Source organism: Corythoichthys intestinalis, chromosome 22 (genome assembly GCF_030265065.1).
Source record: "Corythoichthys intestinalis isolate RoL2023-P3 chromosome 22, ASM3026506v1, whole genome shotgun sequence".
NCBI lineage: Eukaryota > Metazoa > Chordata > Actinopteri > Syngnathiformes > Syngnathidae > Corythoichthys > Corythoichthys intestinalis.
The window spans coordinates 27,845,043-27,855,541 of record NC_080416.1 but is presented as its reverse complement, the minus strand read 5'-3'; the positions used below and the strand labels follow the sequence as shown (position 1 = coordinate 27,855,541).

At 39.5% G+C, this 10,499-nt stretch overlaps 1 protein-coding gene across 1 annotated transcript in view; it reads left to right on the top strand.

Moving 5' to 3' along the window:
- Positions 1–839: 839 nt before the first annotated feature.
- LOC130910366 (sodium/potassium-transporting ATPase subunit alpha-3-like) overlaps positions 840–10,499 on the top strand; it is a 65,367-nt gene continuing 55,707 nt past the window's right edge. Inside the window, exon 1 of the mRNA XM_057827585.1 lies at positions 840–1,070. Coding sequence (XP_057683568.1) covers positions 1,065–1,070 — 6 coding nt within the window. The 5' untranslated portion in view covers positions 840–1,064. The remainder of the gene's footprint in view (positions 1,071–10,499) is intronic.

Here is a 10,499-nt window from a genome sequence, read left to right as displayed (position 1 = left end):
GACTGATCAACTAAGGGATAAGAACAATCATACAATCTCATCTACGTCTCATCTACGTCATGCTGAACCCTTTTTTGGATATTCTGTGAGTTCCTCTGCTTTAATTTTGCAGTTTTTACTTTGTCAACAGACTGCCTACTTCAACCGTAATTCATGTTGTTTTTTTGAACCGGCAGTTTAGAGCAGACGTTGTCCAAGATTGCGCTGCCCATATTTCGCTCAGGAAACTTGTCTATAAAAATCCTTGTTCTCCAAAGTAACAGCAGACCCTCTGATTTTTTTTAAAGAATATAAAAATGAAATATTCACGTTTGAAATGTTAAAAGCTGAGGATTCGTCACTTGAACAGTTGATTAGATGACAAGAAGGAGCAAGCTATCATTAGGCACAGTAGCTGAACAAAACAGTACTCCGCTGCCAAATCTCAAAGTTCCTACCTTGAACATGTCCAATTACTGTTTGGGCTTTTTCAAATTTTTGTATATGTGTTCCGATTTGTAGTTTAAATTCTCAGGTGTATTCTGACATCACAGGTTTAAAAAGATAAAACAAAAGTTTAACAATGACTACTATGACAAGCTAGGATTGAAGAAACTGTTCAAATAGAAAATGTAAATTTTGATAAATCGGGATTTATGCTTTAATTTAATTATTTTTTCCCCCGTTCATGGTACACATAATGAAAAACCTAAGAATCAAAAAATATTTTTAGAGCGTTTTTCTGACCTATTTGTCAATTTGCTATGAACTGTTGCTCGGCCCTATTTCCTTCCGCGTAGTAATTGGTTACAGACAGCCCCGCGGAGTGACATAGCATCCGAACATCTGCGCGGCTCTACTTTCTCCAGCGGCATCATTTGCGCCTCGTAGGAAGGAGACAGCCACAATTTTTACTCTCGTGAATTTTAATATATCTTCATGACACTTTTTGCGTCTTTTTAGTGTCTTTGCTGTCAAGTGAAGAGAGACATCTTTTCTTCGCCCACCTGAGGAGCTTTTTTTCCCCTCAAGCAGACAAGTCCTCCTCATCGAACCGAGCCACCGAACCTCCAAGGAGAGCCGAAATGGGGGTAAGAACGACATTTTTGTCAACGCCTTCTTAAAATATGCAACCTCCTGTTTATTTTATTGTCTCTTTCCTGTGGTGCTTTTTGCGCCGATTAAGGTTTGCGCCACATTTGTTTGTCAATCAGCAGCATCCGATTGCGGAGAAACTGGAGAACGCGTTACATATTAATCACGAGGAAGCGTTTAATGCCCACAAAAACAAAGTTAGTGGGTATATGTGACGTCATTATATGTTTAAATGGCAATAATGGAGATATTTGAGCAGGGAGAGGCAATAGAAATAAAACAATGACAAATTTAAGAAACCCAATCGCCATTAGCCAGGAGACGCCATTTAATCAAAGTGAGTGATGACAGATCAGTGGTTTACAATTCAATTTATGTTGTGCAAAGCATGTCTTTAATAATTGCGACTCCCATAATGACAAAATAAGTGGCCTCTAGGTCAATTTTGCACTAAGCAATACAGGGTCTGCTTAAAGTTTCTTTTAAAATGCATGAAACACATCAAAGACACTACCAAAGGTTGCAATGGCATCAATAATGTGCTTTTTTTCATTTTATTGCATGAGATATCTTCAGCATAAACTCATAGGCAGACAGCCAGGGGAATGATGTTGGGTGAAGCAGCTAGCCTGGAATGTGGGGCATCCTTTCCAACCCACCTGTCTGGAAATGTTGAGGAACCCACAATCATGCAGTCCCAAAACGTAGTTGTAATTTGCATATACAGTTGAACAGTTTGATAACCACTGAGAACATAGATATGTGTATGTGATGGGGGCTGCTATCATTGAGAATGAGGGGGCGTCAAAACTATCACCATCTGTTATTGAAGCAGTCTCTGCTGTCATGCTTCAAGTACACGTTGTTCCTATAGCTTGGAATACGAACTATTTGTCCCTAAATGAGAAAATGTTTAGTAGAAAAGCTCTTAAAGGGGATGTAGCGCCCTGGGAAAATTTTGATATTCCATCATTTATCCATAAACGCATGCCTTTTGTATTCATATCATGCCACTTCGTGTAATTACACACAAGAAAATGAGAGAAATTTGGCTCGATTGTCAAGCTAAAACGACCGGCGCCCGAGATCTGGCAGATTGTGTGCGTGACGTCACGTCAAGTGAAGAGAGTGCCACCGGCCACTAGGGGGGCAGCGCCTGTCTGCATCAATATAATTCCTTCTAGTGTGGGGAGAATTAGGGGTGTTTTGAGCTGTTTATGCTGATGCATTGTGTTCGTCCTGCACATATTCCAGGTTCCCTCATGAAGAAACACCGCTCGTTGTCAATAAAAGAGAATTCAGAGTTGGCAGTGAGGGCTGTTTCTTCAACAAGAAAAAGGCTCAGTGCTTTAATACTGAATGGCGGCGATGATGGCAGTCAATTTCGTTTCTAGTTTCAGCGACGAATCCGACGTAGAAGGACGTAACGAATGTTCATCTAATGGTGACGAGGAGAGTTGCAAAGCTTTAATCGGTGTTATAGGTGACCAATTTGAGCCCAAACGAACGCCAATGCAGCGTAATGAAACGGTCATTGAGGGGAGCAATGACACTGATGAAACATCGGCAGCAGATCGTGTGGGAAACACCAATGATTTGTTTAGCATTTCTTTTTGTGAAGCTGATACACCGTGACTGCAAAATAAAGGAATGCATAGAATAATTATAATTTATTGCGCTATCATAGCTTTTCGCTCTGCCAACAGACACAAATATGAACGGGATCAGAGGATTTGTTCTATATATTTTACGAACGATCATTTATACATGTGTCGAGTCCTGTATCCAAAGGCGTGACATTTTTTTTTATTAATTATAAAAGAGTACTCACTCTGGCCATTTCAAGCTTGGCTGCTCCCTTCTTTGCGTAGCTTTAGCCTCCTTTAGCAGTCATCGTCTCTCTCTTGATATCTCGGGACATTTAGGTGGCTGTGCATCTATGGTCGGCACCGCATCTCCTTTGAGCAGCAATCTTTTAGCAAAACCCGATTTCTCTTGTCCATAGTTCGAGAAGCTTTCAGTTGGAAAATGCGCACCACAGAAAAGCGTGCCGGAGGCTGTGTCTAGAAAATTAGCCCTCTTTGCACGGACGAACTTTACCCATTTTCTGTGTAGTCCAGCTTTTTTTTTCGCGTTCAGGAACTCATGGATACTATATTCCGATAAACAACTATTTGTACACCACATAGCACAGCAGTTTTGAACCATTGTTGTGATGTTTTGGTCAAACAAACCCCAACGCTACTCTCTCGTCGTTAAAAAACAATGGCACCTAGCTCCGCCTCGACTTTCAATCACTTGTCGTGACGTCGCCGCCCCATTCGGCTGTTTCCGGAACACTTTCGGTAGTGTTCGTCATTTTCGATCTATTTTCGATAATTGCTCATTAATGTGATTGATTTTTTTGTTAACTTTATCAATATTTGTTATCTTGGCGCATAACGGTTCTATTGATGTCTCACACCCCCTTTGCCGAAACATCCCCTTTAAAGATGCAAATATGAAAATATTATCTTGCAAATTAGGGGTGAGAACCTCTTGGTAACTCACGATACGATACAAAGCTCACGATAACAATCTCACAATATGGCGATACGACGATCATCGATACTTTGGTCAGGAAATCATTCTACAAAACAACTAAGAAACAGAAAAAAACAAGCAGTCTTCATCCTTCAACTTTACGTTTATCACTAGTAGATGTCCAATCCATTTCAACTGAGAGGGTGGCAGCCAGTGTTGTTTTCGTCAACGATGACGTTAGGCCTGTCGCGATAACAAATTTTAGTGTGCGATAATTTATTTAATAAATTATAGCGGTATGCGATATTATTGCACCCCCCATTAAAAAAAAATACAATAACACTGATTGAATACAGTATATATTAATAGATAGATACACGTACACCCATTTAAACACAAAAAATGTTTACTCTTAAATTCAGAAATACTTTTTAAGAAATCACAACTAAAAACAATAGACCATGCCTCCTTTAAGTAAAAGACAACAATATTAATACTGCACAGAAACACAGAAGAAATCAAATGTGTTTTTTAAGAAAAATAAAATTCCACTTAATAATATAAGCATCTAGGCAAATGAAAACTTTTCCCCTCGTAGCTTCTGCTATGGCGTTCCATGTGTAGTACAGTGGTACCTCTACATACGAAGTTCATTCGTTCCAGGAGCTTGTTTGTAAGTCGAAATGGTTGTATGTCGAGCAGGATTTTCCCATAAGAATACATTATAATTCCAATAATTCGTTCCACTGCCCAAAAACCCAATCCTTAATAAATACTGCTGTTACTATTGCAAATAGCAATTACAAAGAGCAAAACAAATAAAATATGAATAAAAATCAGAATAACAATAATATAATAATTAAAGATGCACCGATACCGATACTAGTATCGGCAGGGGGCGCCGATCCGGCCCGAAATGGTGGTATCGGTATCGGCGAGTACCAACAAAGACGGCGCCGATACCATTTACCGGTTCATTATTATAACATTTGACCACAGCCTTTTTCTCCTCCTGGCGCTCACTACACTCTGTCTCTGTGTTGTGTGATGACACGTGAACACCAAGCAGCTATCTCTATTGGCCCGCTCCAGACCAATGAGAGCCGGCCAATAGCCACTCCTGACCAATCAAAAGGGGGCTTTTTCATATGGACGAAAAACAAACCAGGAAATATGGAGGGCGCCGCGGCGGTCAGGAAATATTTCCAAATAGAAATCCCGTCGATTAAAATCAATGGCTGCATGCAAGATTTGCGGCCTGGAAGTTTGGAGATGTGGAGTTAAATCGGCCAGTTTCAATACCTCGAACTTGATAAAACATTTGAAGACGAAACGTGAACGAACACAACGAGTTTGAGCCTGCAAGAGCAGGACTGTTATCCAGAGGAAGAAGGCCGCTGGACCGGAGCAACAATCTCTGGTCAGTTCACTTCGTCTACTTTACTTTTATTGTCTTTTACTGAAAGAAATGCCGCAGTAATTTGGGAAGTGTTTCCAAAGTATTGTTGCCACCTTTCAGAAATAGAAATAAGGGACTCCCACCTTCTGAAAAAAAGGAGAGACGGGATGCTGTGGTCAATTATTATTACTTATAATTGTTAGCGTCCGCAAATGCGGAAACAAGGTTGAACCTCGAAGCAGACAACAAGCGGGGGATACATAAAAGGGTTTAATGATTGCAAACAAAAAATAACACGCGATCGCGGGACAGTAGAAATAACAAAAGGAGTCCGTGACAGCAGGTCGACGGACAAACTAAGACGATAGGCAGCGGTTACAAACGAGAGCAGCACACTAACAGAAAAACCCAATGCAGGGGCATAACAAGCAAATGTAGCGAGATTATTGTGCCAGATGTCAAATAGCGATCAGCAAGGCAAATATCTCGGCAGCCTTCTCTGAGATCACCCGTGCTTAAATGCTGCGTTGATGAGCCTGCATTGGATTCAAGTGCCACGCCCCCACGCCCAGCAACAAAACACAATCTAACCAGCAGCAGAATGTGACAATAATTTCATGAAAGTTGCACTGTTTGGACTTTGAGAGGTTTAAAAAAGTTTATTCAGTTCATTCAGAGTTTATTATTATGACCTTATTTTTACTTTCTTACTGTTGGGCTAGTATTATACATGTTTTATTAATTTCACAAATTTAGCACTATTTTGGCCTTTGAGAGCGGAAGGTTTATTCAACTATTGTCTACTAGGGTTTAGTGTACTTTTTCCAATTTTGCAAAGGTAAGCAACAGCCTGACAAAGCCTTGATAGCAATGATTTCACATCCAATTATGTAGCTCTTTGGGAAAAAAAAAAAAAAAAAAAAAAAAATAAAGGAAAAAAAAAAAATATATATATATATATAATCGGGGTGGTATCGGTATGGTATCGGTATCGGCCGATACTGCACAGCCAGATATCAGTATCGGGGCCAAAAAATGGTATCGGTGCAACACTAATAATAATAGCAATAATAACAATAATACAGTACAGTACCTGTAATAATGTAACGAATTGGGTTCTAATGTGGCCGAGTTTTTTTGCTGTACCTGAACACACTGCGGGGCTGACGGTGAGCACTGAGCAGGAGAGAGCTATTTTACTTTCTGTTTCGATCCTTGCGTCAACAGCAGTGGACACTCGGCGAGTTGATGGAATAAATGATTAGAAACTTGAAAAAGCTGGCAATTTCTTTGGCGATGTTACCACAATAAGAAATGTCACCTTAACTTATAAAGACTGGCGAATGGAGGAGGACCGCCGGCCGAGATCGGCATTCTACGACCCAGTTCATGCACACACCATGCTTATATTTTGCTATCGTTCACATCTTCATTTCAATGGTAAGCGTCACCTTATTTTTTTTTTTACTCCACCTGCACTAAACTTAAACTGCACTAAACTTAAAAATAGCCTAAACCATCCGGCGGGCTCCGGCACGCCGGAGATGGTCCGTAGGAAATCCGGAGCACTGACGCAGCAGGTATACATTGAACAATAGGATATAATGGGAACAAATTGGCTCCGGCGCTATTTTTTGCCGGACCCAGAACGAAAATGCATTTTGCGTAGTTGGTAACAAGGAAGCCGAACTTTTAAGCAGCACGTCAGCCGCACGCGCGCACGCAGGTGCACGCGAGGTGATAAATCGCAGTGGAAAAATTATCGCCTTCATTTGTATCTACCGTGCGATAAATGGAATTATTGCATATTGCGACAAGCTTAGATGATGTTAACAAAAATATTTCGTCAACGAACAATTTTTTTCATGACGACGCGCTGAAATCGTGTCTTGGAGACTAAAACAAAACTAGCCTAATGCCAGTCGTCTTCTAATCACACGAAAACGAGATGAAAATTTGCCGTAGTTTCCGCCATAAATTCACTATGTTTTAGGGGTGTGCCATCTTTGCCACCTATCGATTTGATCACGATTACGATTCAGAGGCTCCGATTCGATTATAAATCGATTATTGATGCACCACAACCCCCCCCCCCCCCTTTTAATTTTTTGTACACTAGTTCCAAAATTGTTCAAAAATCCTCTCAGGCTAAACAAACTACTATTTCAGTATCAAGTTAACCGGTAAAAATAGTAAATAAAATACTCAAGTCCCCATTCTGTTTCGGCAGCTTAAAACTACATTCAATTAATTTAATGTTGTGATTGTACCATTAAAGTTGTTAAAATTGCTCCCGTTATTTCATAATTTCCCTTCTGTCTACTTTCGACGAGAAAGTTCTAAAAATGTTTAATCATTTAAAGATAGATTCAAGTCAAGATTTTGCCGATTTGTTTGTTTTTTGTTTTTTTGATAAAAATAGGGCTGTCCCAAACGACTAATTTCCTCCCGATTAGTCAGCTGACTATTTTTACGATTAGTCGACTAATCTAATAATGAAAAAAATATATATATTTTTTTACTACTTTAATAATGACATTTTTGTTGAAGCTTATTAATTCACAAAAAACATTTTGGAACACCTGAATTCTTTATTAACGTATAAATAAATAACATAAATATCAATAATAAATCATAAACACTGAGGTCAAATGCTGCTGGCATTAACTAGTGCAAAAAAAAAAAATGTAAACGGAAACACGGACTTCACCTTTTTAACAGGAGTCAAAACAATTCTTACTCTTTTTGTGGTATGTCATTATCTAAATTGTTCTAAATGTTAAAATGAATTTCAATGTCCCGGACAACCATTTTCAGAATACTCTGTGAGTTCAGATGCTTTTTCTGTTGTGCATTCCGCATTTTTGGGGGAGGGGAAAATTGTTCAACTTTTATTTGTTTTAACCTGAAAATAGATAGAGGGCACACTGAATTTCGTTATTTATATGTTGAACATAACATGCTTTAATTTTGAAATGTTCACCGGAATTATGTTCGCTAAGTCACTAACCGTAAGCTTTACATTCCGTTAAAAAAAGTGCTTTTTCGTCATGCATGTGGTGTCCGTAATAGTTTTTTTTCCCATTTTTTCGTTTGCAAATGCTGTTAACCAGCGATTTTTCATGTTTGAAGTATCACCTATTAACAGCAAATTTGCGTTTAGGAAAAGACCGCCAATGTTTAATAGCAGGCTAATGTGGTCAGTACGTTGTCTTTTTTCCCTATTAGCCTCAGTGTAGCAATGGTAAAGTTTTACAGTGTTTAATATAGGTGTTTCCTTATTTTGTATGTCTGAACTTTAATTCTGCGGCGTGTTTGAGCAATATACATCTGCGAAAGGAACTGGAGTCTCGTATGCGATCAACACGCACTTAAACACGCACGTGCAAATGTATACACGTGAGCACACGGCGATAAAACGCAGCCTTGAAAATTACCGCCTTCATTTTTGTGTACTGTGCGATAAATGGACTTATTGCATATTGTGACAGGCTTACAAGCTTTTACCAACTGGTGATAAAATTTGTTACTTAAATTGTAGGTGATATAAAGACCTAAAATTGGCCTTCCTCTGGTGCTGTGCGATATGCCGATTTGTATTGCGAAAACAAACTTATTATTGGCATATTTCCTATCTCTTGTCCCTATTGTCACATCCTTCAGAGCCACACTGAACGTATGTATCTTTACATTTGAGCAAAAAAAAAAAGGAACTGTATGCTAAGGTGTTTCTTCTGTTGCAGCATTACTTACAGTATATCAAGGCATAAATGGCTATCGTGATATAAAGTAGCCCATATCTTGTGAGATTCCCCCACTTTATATCGCACAGTACCACCTGTCAGGATGCATGTCATGTTCTACCAGTGGACATGTCCAGCCATCATTGCAGTAATAGTCTTTGGATAAAGTCACGATGCACTGCTGCCCATTAATGCCATGCTAACATTCAGTGTAGCAAGCGTCCCGTTGTGTTCAGTCATTCTAATAAAGTGTGATTGGCAGTGGCGTCTCCTCCGTGTAGGATTGGAATGGGTGGGAGGTGGCAGGCTAGAATCGTGGGATGAGCGAGAGTATTCAGACTAGGCTGTAGAAGTTTTGCAGCCCTGTCACGCTTTGTACATGAGCTCACCCAAGGCTAACGCAAAATACCAGGATGAGAATTTTAGGAGGAGGGGGCGATTGCATTTGGGGATTGACAAGCCATCTGAGGTCAATCGATCAGGAATGCGGTGACAATAGCGAGGGTCATATTGGTATTGGTGTTATCGGTTAGGAGGCAATGCCGAGAGGAGGCAAATAACTGAACTGACGCCGAGTCACCTTGAGGAGGATTGTGGGAAGGTGTGCAGATGCATCAGTGAATGCCAGGGAGAAAAAAATAGCAGACAGGGAATTACTCCCAATGCAACTTGTGTACTCAATTTGACTGACTGTCACAGTTCTTTTCAATCCTGGTTTTGCGCCTGCAGGAAGAAACCACAATATATTTGGGTATAGTTATTAATGTGTTTTGAGAAGGAAGATACATTTGGTAGTTTGGAATAACTATATTGTGGATTTTACTTCTTGAGTAGGTTGTGTGAAATCTAATTCTCACAGTGGAAAGAGAATAAGTGGAGCACACTTGCCAGTAATTTGCGAAAGAATCACAAAAGTGCATTTGTGTAATAATTTTTATTTTTATGAGGTAGTTTCCCCCAGAAAACATGCAAAGCCTGGTGGTAGAGAAGCCCTATGTCGGCCCACTATGATTTTAGAATAAATAAATAAATAATTAAAAATGTTAACAAGCAAAAATCCTATGCAATTTAGTGCAATGGCAGAGAACTCGGTCAGGTTTATTCATATATCGACCATAGGTTGTTGCCATTGCATTTTCAATTGTCCTGAAATGGTTCTTTTGACTTCTGATCTGAATTTTTTTCACGGTATGTTTTGCCAATACTGATCCAAATATAGCCGTGTGCCTTTACCGATACTGTGTATCAGATCGAGACATTCCTACTTTCAACCATTTCTCCAGATGTTGTTTAAATGCGTTTAAAATACGTATAATTTATATACTTTATTTTGTAGCGCTGTTTTAGCCTGGAGAGGTAGGTGATTCAAGAGAGGCCTGGTGGCCCATCAGGCTTATAAAGGACTGGGGGAAACCCTGACAATGTACAGTGGTATGAAAAAGTATCTGAACCTTTTGGAATTTCTCACATTTCTGCACAAAATCCCCATCAAATGTGGTCTGATCTTTGTCAAAATCATACAGATGAAAAAACAGTGTCTGCTTTAACTAAAACCACCAAACATTTATAGGTTTTCATATTTTAATGACTATTGTATGCAAACTTGTATGCAAAATTGTATTGACAGAAGGGGGGGAAATAAGTAAATCAACCTTCACATTTAATATTTTGTGGTCCCCCCTTTGGCAGTAATAACTTCAACCAGACGTTTTCTGTAGCTGCAGATCAGTCTGGCACATCGATTAGGACTAATCTTGGCC